The 12,917-nt window shown below is 36.8% G+C and overlaps 1 protein-coding gene across 3 annotated transcripts in view; it reads right to left on the reverse strand.

The window, feature by feature from the left end:
• Positions 1 to 895: 895 nt before the first annotated feature.
• NDUFAF5 (NADH:ubiquinone oxidoreductase complex assembly factor 5) overlaps positions 896 to 12,917 on the reverse strand; it is a 30,614-nt gene continuing 18,592 nt past the window's right edge. For all 3 annotated transcript variants that reach the window (XM_043988465.1, XM_043988466.1, XM_043988467.1), the window contains 4 exons: positions 10,545 to 10,605; positions 2,168 to 2,251; positions 1,554 to 1,636; positions 896 to 1,125 (listed from right to left, as the gene is read on the reverse strand). In XM_043988465.1, coding sequence (XP_043844400.1) covers positions 1,039 to 1,125; positions 1,554 to 1,636; positions 2,168 to 2,251; positions 10,545 to 10,605 — 315 coding nt within the window. In that variant the 3' untranslated portion in view covers positions 896 to 1,038. The remainder of the gene's footprint in view (positions 1,126 to 1,553; positions 1,637 to 2,167; positions 2,252 to 10,544; positions 10,606 to 12,917) is intronic.

Below are 12,917 nucleotides of genomic sequence, written 5' to 3' on the forward strand. Positions count from 1 at the left end.
ATTAAACCAGTAGAGGGAATGGAGAAGATGACCATTCTAATATCTCCGAAGTGGTTGGTGAAAGATGCATTTGCCTGGGTAAGCACAGATCTTTTGCCTTTTTTAATCCATTTTCTAAAACACTCTTTCCCTATGAAAAAGTCATAAAGTTGTTAAAACTGGAGGGTGGTCTAATTGACCAATATACTAAGGTAGTCATTTTGCAGTAAGGCCTTTTTCTCTGCTCCTCTCCCTGATGAAGGAAGTAGCATGCAACAATGTATTTAAAAGAAGTCACTGTAGGGGCGGCTAGGTGTCGCAGTGGATAAAGCACGGGCCCTGGATTCAAGAATTCAAATCTGGCCTCAGACACTTAACACTTACTAGCTGTGTGACCCTGGGCAAGTCACTTAATCCCAATTGCCTCACTAAAAAAAAAAAAACGAAGTCACTGTAAAAAGTCTGTATTTTTAGTGAGCGAGCTTATTGCTTCTAAGCTGTTTTTCTGTCTCTTTGGTTTTCTACCTTCCCAGCCTTCCCAAAGATATGACATAAAAAGTCAGCAGCAGCAATTCTCTCCACTGATTTTGGATTTACACAAATTAACATATTTGAAGATACCTCAGAGATGTTTTCTGGCTGATTATGCAATATTACCCAAATCACTAGAGGACAGTATCAGACTGAAAATAGAAAGCATATGAAAGTGGATAGTTACTAAATATAGTCATGTTATTCTTTTTCTTTTAAAAAAAATATATTTTATTTATTTATTTTTGCGGGGCAATGAGGATTAAGTGACTTGCCCAAGGTCACACAGCTAGTAAGTATCAAGTGTCAAAGGCTGGGTTTGAGCTCAGGTCCTCCTGAATCCAGGGCTGGTGCTTTATCTACTGTGCCACCTAGCTGCCCCCTTTTTCTTTCTTTTCTTTCTTTTTTTTAAGCAAGGACTGTAATCATTTTATTTGTAAGTACTTTATTGCTTCTTGAAGAAAGCAATTTTTGATGAGAAAAAAACTGGTAATTCTATCAGCACTGAATATTTATTGTGATCTAAAGCTATTTCTTCCCATGTGACATCAGAGTATTTATTTTCCCCAAATCTCCAAATGACACTGTTGCTGAACCTCTCTGAGCAGGTCTTGCCTGAAAACAAAGCAAAGAAAAAAGTTAGTAACATTAAGGGACCTAGGATAATAGCTCACATTGTCACAGCACTTCAGAGTTTACAAAATGTTTTCCTTATGACAACCATATGAAGGGGAAAGTCAAAGTACTATTATTATCATTCCCACTTTACAGATGAGGAAACTAAGGCACAGAGAGTTTTAAGTGCTATACCCAGGGTCATACAATTAGTAAATATCCAAGCCTGGAATAAAAGGATCCCAGGTCCCCTCTAAATTTGGTGTTCTTGCTTCTACCACCACACCAAGCAGCATACAAAGCTAGGCCTAGTTAAATCCTTCATTGCTTTCTTGAACAAAACCCTCTCCTCTTTTCCTAAAAAAAGTGAGATAATAAAACAAAGATATTCTAAACATGTGAAAAAGAACGGTCTGCTTTAATGCTACCTGTGAATCATGGTATTTCCATCCTATCATGTAATAGATTTGAAAAGTTGCAGGTACTGAGCCATCTTCATTTCCATACATTTCTAAAAAGAAAAAAAAAACTGATGAAATTCAAAAAGGGGGGTGGGTGGGACAATTCAATGAACCATTACTTTTTTTGTAGTAATTTTTTAAAAACAATAACCATTTTTATTTATAGTTTTGAGTTACAAATTTTATCCCTTCTTCCCTCTCCCCTCCCTAAGTCAGTAAGCAATAAGATATGGGCTATACATATGCAATTATGAATTTCTTGCAGCAAAACACATAATAAAAGGTGGTGCCAAGAGATCCCTAGGGTTTTACAAATGATTCATGTAAAGACATTCAATGGCTGACACTCTGCTGGAGGTAGGAGTTACAGAAAAAGAAAAGTGGTTGTTATTTGGGGATGTCATAATGAACTGCTATCTGTGCCATGCAGGTCAGTGAGAAAGGGATCAAGGGATCTGGAAATATTGTGACGATAAAAGAACAGTGATTGTTGAAGTCAAAGGGAGCCTACATTAATCAGATGGCAAAGAGTTCCCTTGTTGAAAAACTGGAATACATGGAGCATTAAACTTTCCTCTTACCTTGATATATTGCTGCAGCTGCCAACATTGTTTCTCTATGAAGCAAAGGTTTTCTATTCCAAGAACAATTGCTCTCTCCCATACCTAAAAAATACACAAGAGGTGTTTAGAGAATACAGTAAATACCTTAAGGTTCTGAATTTCATAATTTAATCTTTTCATAACTTTACTATTGTTTCAGTATGTAGATGGGGATTCTTTGGTTTGGTTTTGAGATTCAGAGGCAAGGATATCTGAAGCTTCTCCTCCTCCTAAGCCATGCAATGAAAGTGAAATTTCAGGAGCAAAATCTCAAACGTATTTTCTTTATAGTAAGTTGTTTAAGTTAATTAAGTCAGCCATACAACTAGGTTTTTTGGGTTAATTTCTACAACTATAAAATTGCTTTCTTTTCTAAGTGCTTCTGGGTCTTATTGCTATCATTAGCCACTTTTGAAGGTGAAGAAGAAAACTATCACAATATGATTTTTACTTTACATACCTCATTTCTACTCAATTCAATAAGTACCTATTCTGCTAGGTGGTGAGGATACAAAGGGAAAAGTAAAATAGTGCCTGTCTTCATGGAGTTTATCTACTACAGGGATACAAAGAAAAAAACTGTTAAGTGTATGCTTGCTAAGTAACTGGGAGTGGGGAAGAAGGGGAAGGAAAGAGGGCAACACTATCAAATTAGGAGGTTGCACCTAAGATTTGCCTCGAAAGACCTAAGAAATGTTCTAAACAAGCAACAACATTTATTTATTTATTTTTGGCTTTTTTGATTTATTTATTTGTTTCAAACATTCATTTTTGTAAGATTTCGAGTTTCAAATTTTTCTCTCTCCCCTTCCCCTCCCCAAGGTTACACATTACAATCATGTTAAACATATTTCCATATTAGTCATGTTGTGAGAGAACACTCAGAACAAAAGAGAAAAACCACAAGAAAATAAAAAACAAAGTGAAAATAGTATGCTTCAGTCTGCATTGAGACTCCATAGTTCTTTTTCTGGTTACGGAGAGCATCATGAGGAAAGACCTAAGAATTACAAGAAATGGAGGTGAGGAGGACACACACTCCAGGAATGGGGGACAGGCACAGAGGCAGAGAAGCAAGTGGGCTAGTTCAGGTGGAGCAAAAGTGTGTGACAGAGAGGAGCAGGATAAATCTGGAAAGAGAGGTTAATTTGTAAGATAACAGGGTCATCAACAAAAACAGGAAAGTTCTGGTTGGGATATGTGGGGTCTGAGATTGCCTAAAGGACTTCAATGTGGAAAAGTCCATGATGTAGTTGGTGAAACAGAAATGAAGCTCAGAAGAGAGGAGGAGGTGGATATGTAGGTAAGGGAATCATCTGCATAGAAGATACAAGTGTGCCTATGGGAACTGAGGAATTCTCAGAGGGAGAGAATATTAAGGGTCCAGGACAGAGTTCTAGGGGTATAGTCACATATGTAGACAGGGCAGAACCTGAATGATAACCCCCATTACCAAACTGCCTTCCCCCCCCAGAAAAAAACATTCCTAGTTACTTTAATTACTCTTCAATACACAATAGGCCTCAAAACGAAGGGTCACAGGGACAGAAGGTACAATGCAGTCAGATCTCCTCATGGACCCTTTTCAATCTGTCTACCACTTTGGTGTGTGCTGATGGCAGTGTGTGTATGTGTGTGTGAGAGACAGAGCTTGGTACTAAAGACATTACACGGGAAATCTATGACCTGAATAGGTGGTTAACTCATGCAATAAAAGGATGATAAATTAATAGCTTGCATATGGCACTTGTTTCCATCCAAGCTGCCTCTGTCTAGATGCTCGGAGCTTAATATTATTGCACTTAAATGTGGTGCCCAGAATAGAACACAAAAATCCAGACGTGATCTGTCCAAGTCCAAACTGCATAGACCTATCATAGGTTCATAGATTTAAAGTTGATTTCAGAGACCACCTAATCCAAGCCCCTCATTTTACAGATGAGGAAACTGAGACCTAGGGAAACTAAATGACTTTTCCAAGAACACAGAGGTAGTAAGCATCAGTGGTAGTTTTTGAACACTGGTCCTCTTCCTTGCTATATTTTGTTTTACTGATCTTTTGACTTTACATTATCCTCACTCTTGCCACCTGCCTCACCCCAAAATCATACCTTGAAATAAATAAAATAGGAAAAAAAGAAAAAGCAGTTTAGCAAAACTAATCATATTTACTCAAATACATTATATTTAGTGTTCTACATCCACAATCTCCAAATCCCATGAAAAGAAGAGACAGCAGTATCACCTCCATGCTAATAATTAAGATAGCTAACATTTATATAGGATTTTAAATTCTACAAAGCACTTTGGATGCATTATCTCATTTGATCCTCTTAATAATCCTATAAGAGAAGTAAAAGGTTTTATCTCCATTTTATCAATGAGAAAACTGAAGCTCAGAGATTTAAAAATGGCTTGCCCATGGTCATAAAACTATGAAGTATGAAAGGCAGGATACAAACCTAGGACTCTCCTGACCCCTATGCCTTCCTTAATATAGCTTAAATTACATTAACGCAGCATTTTCAATTCTGGATCACAATGCTGACTCATACTGAGGCCCCTCAGACTATTTTCCCACTTAAACTGATGTCTAGCCACACCTCTCCTACCTTGTACTTGTGAAGTTTATTTTTTTTGACCCCATAAAGTAATGAATATAGAATACTATGAGCTTCTATTTATCTGCATTGTTTTCTTTTATTCAACTGAACCCAATCTTTTAGATCAGAGTACTTTTAGAGCTAGAAGGATCTGTAGAGGTAATCTTGCCTAACTCTTTCATTTTATAGATGAGGAAGAAATAAAATTCCAAGGCAGGCTCAGTAACTTGCCCAAGGTCACACAGGTATTAAGTGGCAGAGCCAAAATTCAAACCCAGATCCTATGACTCCAAATCCAGGGCTTTATCCACACAGCACATTACTTTCCCTTTTTAGCCTGCCACATCTTTCTGAATCTTGACATTCTTCTGCCTTGTGCTACATATCGCTCTCAGCTTCACATCACCTACACATCTGATAAGCATGACATCTATGCTTATATCCAACTCATTGAAACACATTTTAAACAGCAAGGTTCCAAGGTCAATCCATTAAAGACCTTGCTTAAAGTTGACACAGACTCTTTAACAATGCTAACTACTTTCAAATGCTGTAAATAACGAACATCATCTATCTCCTCTCTCACCATTTTGTGCACGACAACAGTGCAACAGGGGCCATTCCATGGAGCAAAGTCAGAGTTGCTTAGATGCTTTTTCTGGTTTGGGTCCATGTGTTTGGGTGCTATGGGTTCTGCTTCTGGTCATATGGTGACCAAATACTGGGGCAACCGGATATTTTGGTAGATGACAAGTGCTGAAAGGCCCCACAAGAAAAGACAACTTTTGGCTCAGCTTCTTTTCCTTCCTCTCTCTAGTTAGCACCATGTAACCTTTGAGATTTCCCATGAGGTGGGAAAGGGCAATCTTTCTTCACCCCAGGATCACAGCAACCCCATCCATGTGGCAGCTAATGCAGGCTGACTCAACTGGGCAAGCTTATGTGTAGGCCTCTGGCTACCTTTTTTCTTTTTGTGGTTCTTTTCTGATCTTATGTGAATAAGCATCTATTCCAATATGGGTATGTCAGGGTTTGGAGGCAACCTCGTCAATTTAAGAATCATGGCAGAGGAGGAATCCTCAGCAATTTCTTCAGTGTTCTTGAAAAGGATGGGCACTCATATGAGGATCAGATTAAATATGATGACTTACCAGTAGGGATGTTGCAGGAGTTGTTTGAATAATGCAAAACTAAGGTGAAATGTAAAATACCTAATCAAAGTTCCCATAAACTCCTATATGTTCTGTTAAGTTTTAAGCATAAGCCTCTCAGTAGATTGCAATAATAGTTATAAGTTTGATAGGGATTGGGCATGTGATTTTATTAGTATAGGGAACTCTAGTGAGGAAACTCCCTCTGGCAATGTAGCTTGATACCTTTTCTACAACTAATATTCTAGCTGTCTGGAACCCTGAAAAGTGACATGGCCAGGGACACAGTCAGAGATGTCTGAAGTGGAACCTGAACCTAGGTCTTCTTGGTTCTTTATCCACAAGGCCACATCAGCTCCCAGTTATAAGCTACTGAATTCTATTTTAAGTTTTGTTTTGTTTTTTTCACTATATTGTTCTTGGGCACAAGAAACGAACCTAGTTCAAACTACATGTCTGGGTACAAAACAGGGCACAGGCAGTGGTGCCTCAAGGTTAGAAGAATATAACAGACTCTGTCAAATGCTAAAATCTAATTAAACAGTTCTGCCAGTCTAATACCCTGTCAAATATGAAAACAAGGTTAGTCTGGCAGAACATATTCTTGATAAAGCCATAGTGAGCTCCTTGTTATCAAAGCTCCTTTTTTGAGATGTTCACTAATCCACCTTTTAACATTATTTTGTCAGCAGTTGAAATTAAGCTCACTAGCCTATAGTGTACAGGCTCTATTCTTTTCTTTTGTAAAAAGGTTAGGACATATTTGACCTTTTTCACTTTTGTGGCATCTTTTTTGCTCTTTATGGGAAAAATCACTCATAAAGACTCAGTAATCACATCTTCCACCTCTTTCTATATCCTAGGCAGCAGGTCATTTGGGCCTGGTGACTTGAACTTAAGAACAATGAGGTGCTCTTTTATCATTTATTTATTGACCTTGGGTTTCTAACTCCCCATTAGCCATTTTATGTTCTTTTTCCAGTTCAAAGATCTTTAGCAAAGAATACAGAAATAAATAGTAGTTGAGAAGCTCTGACTTCTCTCTCTCATTTATCACTGTTCTATACACACTATGATCAGCAGTTCCAATCCTTTTAATTCTTATTTCCTCAAGATAGCCAAAATAAAAAAAATCCACTTTGTTGTCCCGAGAATTCCTTTACAAGCCTCAGTTCATTCTGAGTTTTATCCTTCCCAACATTATTCTTATAGGAAGGGTTTCTCTTTACATCTGCAGAATTCTATCTATGAGAGCTTAGGTTCATGGATTAATTTTCTCTAAGATTTCAGGCCATTAGATCCCACTTATCCTTTTGCTGAACACCTGAAATCTGCTCTCTCTCAAACTAGGAGACAGTGAAACTTTATTGAAAATTCTGACATGGGGTGGTCACTTTCCTCATAAACATTCCAACATTTAAAATTCAACAATCAATTTCTTATCGTGGGTCAGAATCAGCTCTGCCATTCCCTCTAATGTTTCAGTGGCTTTATTATACACCATCAGGTCAGCTGCTAAGGCTAAGTCTCATTTTCTTTCCCAGAAAAGCTTCTCATTAGTCCATCCAGATACAAGCTTTTGATATCACTTTAAGGAAAAAAAAAAAGAGTCTAGAATCCTCAGCAGCTGAAATAGTTGTAACTCAAAGGCAATTACAATTACACTAACTGGCAGATCAATTACCATTAATTAAAAATCCATTTACTGATGAAAAACCAAATACACACACACACCCCCTACTACTGCTACCACCACTACTACTACCAGCACCACCACCCCCAATCCTTATAATAACCTTTATGTTCAAAATAGGTAGGCATTCACAATGAATTCTGTTCTCATTAATATTTGGTCATTATAGATAAAAATATTATTCAAATCTAAAGTTTTTATTGCTAGTGGCAATTTTGTATTGGACTTTCCAATATGGCAATCAAATAGATATAAGCAAACTCAATTTTTTACAAAGGAAAATATTTTTTCTTTACTGAAATTAAATTTTTTAAAAAATTCTTTAAGATCATAGACATTAGAATGCTTATATACTCATAGAATATTAAGAGCTGAGGGGCAGCTAGGTGGCACAGTGGATAGAGCACCGGCCCTGGATTCAGGAGGACCTGAGTTCAAATGCAGCCTCAGACATTTAACACTTACTAGCTGTGTGATCCTGGGCAAGTCACTTAACCCCAACTGCCCCACAAAAACCCCCCAAAAAAACAAAAAAGAAAAGAGCTGAGAGGGACCTTCAAGACCTTTTAGTTCAACCAAGATATTAGAATTTGCTGAAATCACCATGCATGTATTCTGATATAAATGAGTTATTATATAGAGGGTTCCTGCACAGCTATGTTAAAAATAGCTTAATGGTTCCGAACAGGGACTTTTGACTTGCCGTGTATTTTGTGATGAAGGAAAATATCGTCATCAGGTGAATGTTTAAGACTTTCACAGTTCTTTTAAGGTAAGTTCAACAACACTTCTAGTATTTCTTCATTTACTAATGGCTTCATATGAACAATACTTAGATGTATTGTCTAGAAGATAAATGAACTTACCTTAAAAACCACTGTGAAAGCCTCCAAACTCCCACTCATTCATCAGCTGATGAGTACTTGTTTTGTAAAAATTAGTCTGGACTTTTTTCTGTGAAATAATAACGGCAGTTCACATAAGATACACCAAAATTACTATGGAAACAAGACAAAAAAATGCACAAGGTTTCTAAAACCAATATGAAGAACTAGATAAAAATACATGTCCACTACTTTGTCTATGACTATCAGTACTATGGTTAATCTTCAACATAAGTCTTGACACTCCTAGGAATAATAAATATGAAATCTCCAAAGCTTATGGTGATTTCACTAATTTGAATTAGCTTCCTGAATACAGAGCATAATCTGTTTATAACGTTATAGCTAAGTATCAGAGAATTTCCTGAGGCTTTCATAGAAGTTCAGAATTTTCCCATGGCCACACAGCTGGTAAATGTCATAGGTAGGATCAGAATCTATCTAGGTCTTCCTGACTATAGGGATAGAATGAAGTACTCTATCCACTACACCAAGATGACATTCATAATGTACCAAACATATATGATGGTAAATATGGTCATAAGGTATTATACTATGATGAATAAAAATGAAAAGAACCTCTAAAGTCATTTCAAATGAAGGCAACTGGTAGCCAAAAGATAGTCACAAACATGATCCCTTCAGATAAAACAGTATATTCAAGTTAAGTCACAATGAAATCTCTTAGAAATTTTTTAGGTGTTATGCCAAGGTTCTAATCCATTTACTTAGTTGGGGGGGAGGGGATAGGGGTAGTTATTGGGATGGATAGGAGGCACGGTTTTTTGAGAATATTTGTTGTATTTTTTAAAGTTTTTACTATTTTTAACCATGTTACAAATTACCAGGTAAAGGATCACAGTACTGTAGTAATCAATACTGGAAGGGGCTTTGGAGATCATGTAAACCAACCCCTTCAAATGAGACCTATGAAGGGAATTTATCTGGCGACAGTAGTCTGTAAAAAGCATCAGACTCAAACCCAAGTTTTCTTGACTCCAAAACTTTTTTTGCACTAAACCAGGATTGAAAGGTGACTGCTAAATCTCAAGTCAGAGGGTACAAAAGAGCCAAAGAATGAAATAATCCCCACTCATGAGCTTACATTCTAATGGGGAAGCTTTGGCTAGCAATTAAGTCTGTGTACCAATAAAAAACAGCCTATATGTCAACTACTATTCTAGACTATTCTAGATTTTTTAAAAATTGTATGAGAAGTAAAGACAGTTGTATGGCCTTTAAACACCAACATTTCCCTGAGTTTAGAAATCTTTTACTTTCAAAGCAACAAAGTTCTACATTCAGAAAAGATATATTTAATGAATGCAATGAACACTTTGTTACAAAGTGGGAAATGTAAGCGGCAGCAAGGTAGAGTTAAAAAAAAAATCCAATAATTGGAGACAGAAGACCTAGGTTTTAAGTCTCAGCTTTGTCCACTTCACAGCAGTGAGCTCTCAGAGAAAATAGTAAGTCACTTCTCACCCTCAGTTTCAACTATAAATAGGAATAATACCGACTCTCCCTGAAAACAGCTAAGTAAGTCTAAGGTATTATTATTAATTTTTAAGTTGCTTGCAATTTCCCAGGTTCCAAACTAGTCCTCTTCTACTGAAGCAAAAAATTTGGTATATAAAAAATTGCATACCAAAACCACAAGCTCAATCCAACAAACATTTATAAAGTGCTTTTGTGCCAGAACAGAAGTTCGAGGTGGTGAGGCTTAAGACAAAGTGGAACCATTCCTGTCCTGAGGGCAATTACATTCTACTGGAGGTGGGAGGTATAGCACAGATAAACAAATACTAAGTATTTATACAAAATACTAAAGTAATTTCTAACTAGAGAGAACACATACAGTTAATTTCTCTTAAAAACTCCATCATTTGTTATTTCTGAATCAATTTCTGAAAGACTAAGTAAAATAAAAAGGATTCTAATGCTTCAGTTATAGTTCAATTAGCATGAGGCTAGATAAAACAAAGCACAACAAATCAAAGACTACTTTAAAAGAATGTCCTTTACCTTGTAAATCTTCCATCACCTCAAACATTCCTGGAAAATTCACTTGAATTTCATCAGTATCCTATTTTTAAAAAAAGGAGAAAAACATCATTTTGACCTTTAAGAGAATTGAGAAGGAACTGAGAGGCCATCTTACCATCTATTACAGAAAACCCTTCTACAACATTTGTGGTAGGCGGTCATTCAACCTCCACTAAAACATTTCAAGAAACGGGGAACGGACTTTAAAAGGAAGTCCATTTTATGTGGCAATAGCTCTTCTGTTAAGTAGTTTTTCCTTCCTTATAGTGGGCCAAAATCTGACACTTTATTCTTTTTCTCCGCTGGTCCTAGTTATATCCTCTAGATCTGCATTAGTCTAATCCTAAACCACAGGATTGCTTTTCAAATACATGAAGACAGCTCATATGCACATCAGGCTTTACTCTTCTGAGCTGTTCTCCATCTGTGGAGCTATCTTCCCCCTCTCCTATCCCTCCTCACCACTGCCTCTTACTTGCCTTTAAAGATCAGCTGAGATATCACTACCTATAGGAAATGTTTTCTAAGACTCTAGTTCTTGCTGCTCTCTCTGAAATGATCTTGCATGGATCCATGTTTCCCTCCCTGTGGAGCTTTCTTTTTGTTTGTTTGTTTTTTCTTTGTATGTTCACGGCATATCAAACACTACAGGATTACTAAGTGCTTGTTGAAGTGAATTACTGAGCTCCATAGGCACAATTTATTCAATTCCATCAAGAACTGATATGATTTCTAGACCTTTCACTAATTCCAGGTGTCCTCTGGATACAGTCCAGCTTGTCAAGCAGTTGCCAAGTGTTGTTAAATCTACCTCCTTAATATTTTTCTCACCAGTCTCCTCTCTACTAATAATAGAAGCACCCTAGTTGAGGCTTGCATCACTTTTGTTCTGGACTATTTGTAAAAACTTTATTTTTTTCTATATCTAGTGTCTCTTCTCTCCAATTCATCCTATGTAGAGCCATAAAGGAGCATTCCTAAAGCAGAGATCTAACCAGTGTCACATCCTTGCTCAAGAATCTTCAGTAACTCCCTGATACATCTAGGATTAAATAGAAACTCCTCTATCTGACATTTAAAGCCCTTTGTAATCTGGTTCTATTTTCCTAAGCTAAGTATATGATATATATTACATAATTCCACCTCACTCTACTCCAGTGAAATTCGTCAATGTTCTGTTTCATATCCATGTCATTCCATCTTCTGCCTAAGTGCTTTTGCCTAGGAAGTCACCTCACACCAGGAATGCCCTCCATCTTTACCTTCACTTCTTAGAACCCCTGGGTCAAGCTCAAGCTTCAAGGCTCAGCTCAAGTGCTACACTCTTTCAAGAAAACATTCCTGAACTTGGCTCTTCTCAGCAAAGCAATGATCCAAGACAATGCCAAATGGTTTATGGCAGAAAATGCTCTCCACATTCAGAAAAAGAACTATTAAGTAAGAATGCAGATGGAAGAATACAACTGTCACTTTTGTTGTTGCTTTTTTGTTAATTGTTCTTGTTTATTTTTTTGAGTTTTTTCTTTCCTTTTGTTCTGATTAATGTGGAAAAATGTTCAACATGACTGTAATATATAACCTATATCAAATTGTTTACTGGCTTCAGGAGTGGGGAGAGAAGGTAGGGTAGGAGAAAAATTTAGAATTTAAAAAATATCTTTACATGTAATTGAGAAAAATAAAAAAAAAAATAAAAAAAATTTTAAATATTCTTTTAAAAATTAAGCTTTCCTAAGCTCCCAGTCTTTTCATTCCCCTCTAAAAAAAATTTGTACTAACTTATTAATGAAGACCTTGAATGTCCCCACAAATAAAGCTCCCTGAAGACACAGTCTTTCACTTTTATATTTGTATCCCCAGAGCCTAGCACCTAATAAATGATCATTGTCAATGTCCCTCTCAATATGGAATGCCTTAGAAAGGATGCCAATAATACAAATCACTGACTAGGGAATGAGGAGCAGCTACTCATCACATATTCCTAGTGCAGAATCACTGAAAATCATCAGAAAGGAAGGAATAGAGAAAAAGGAAGAAAGGGAAGGAAGGAGGGAAAAAGACAGAGGGAGAGGGGAAAAGAAGAAGAGACTAGGTTAAGATAAAGCTTTGGGATCGACTGGATTCAGTTTAGAGATCAAACAGTAAAGAAAAACTCACCAGTCAGAAACCCCTGGCCCTTAGATACCCATGATGAGTACCAATTATTGTATTGTACTGTAAAGGTGGGGATTTTCCCCCCTCAGGGAATAAAAAGATGCATACAACAAATAGTTCCAAACTATAGTGGCATTTTAGTTAAAATTTCTTTTTTCTCATGACTATAGCCTTCTAACAGGACTATTCACTTTAATT

Source organism: Dromiciops gliroides, chromosome 2 (genome assembly GCF_019393635.1).
Source record: "Dromiciops gliroides isolate mDroGli1 chromosome 2, mDroGli1.pri, whole genome shotgun sequence".
NCBI lineage: Eukaryota > Metazoa > Chordata > Mammalia > Microbiotheria > Microbiotheriidae > Dromiciops > Dromiciops gliroides.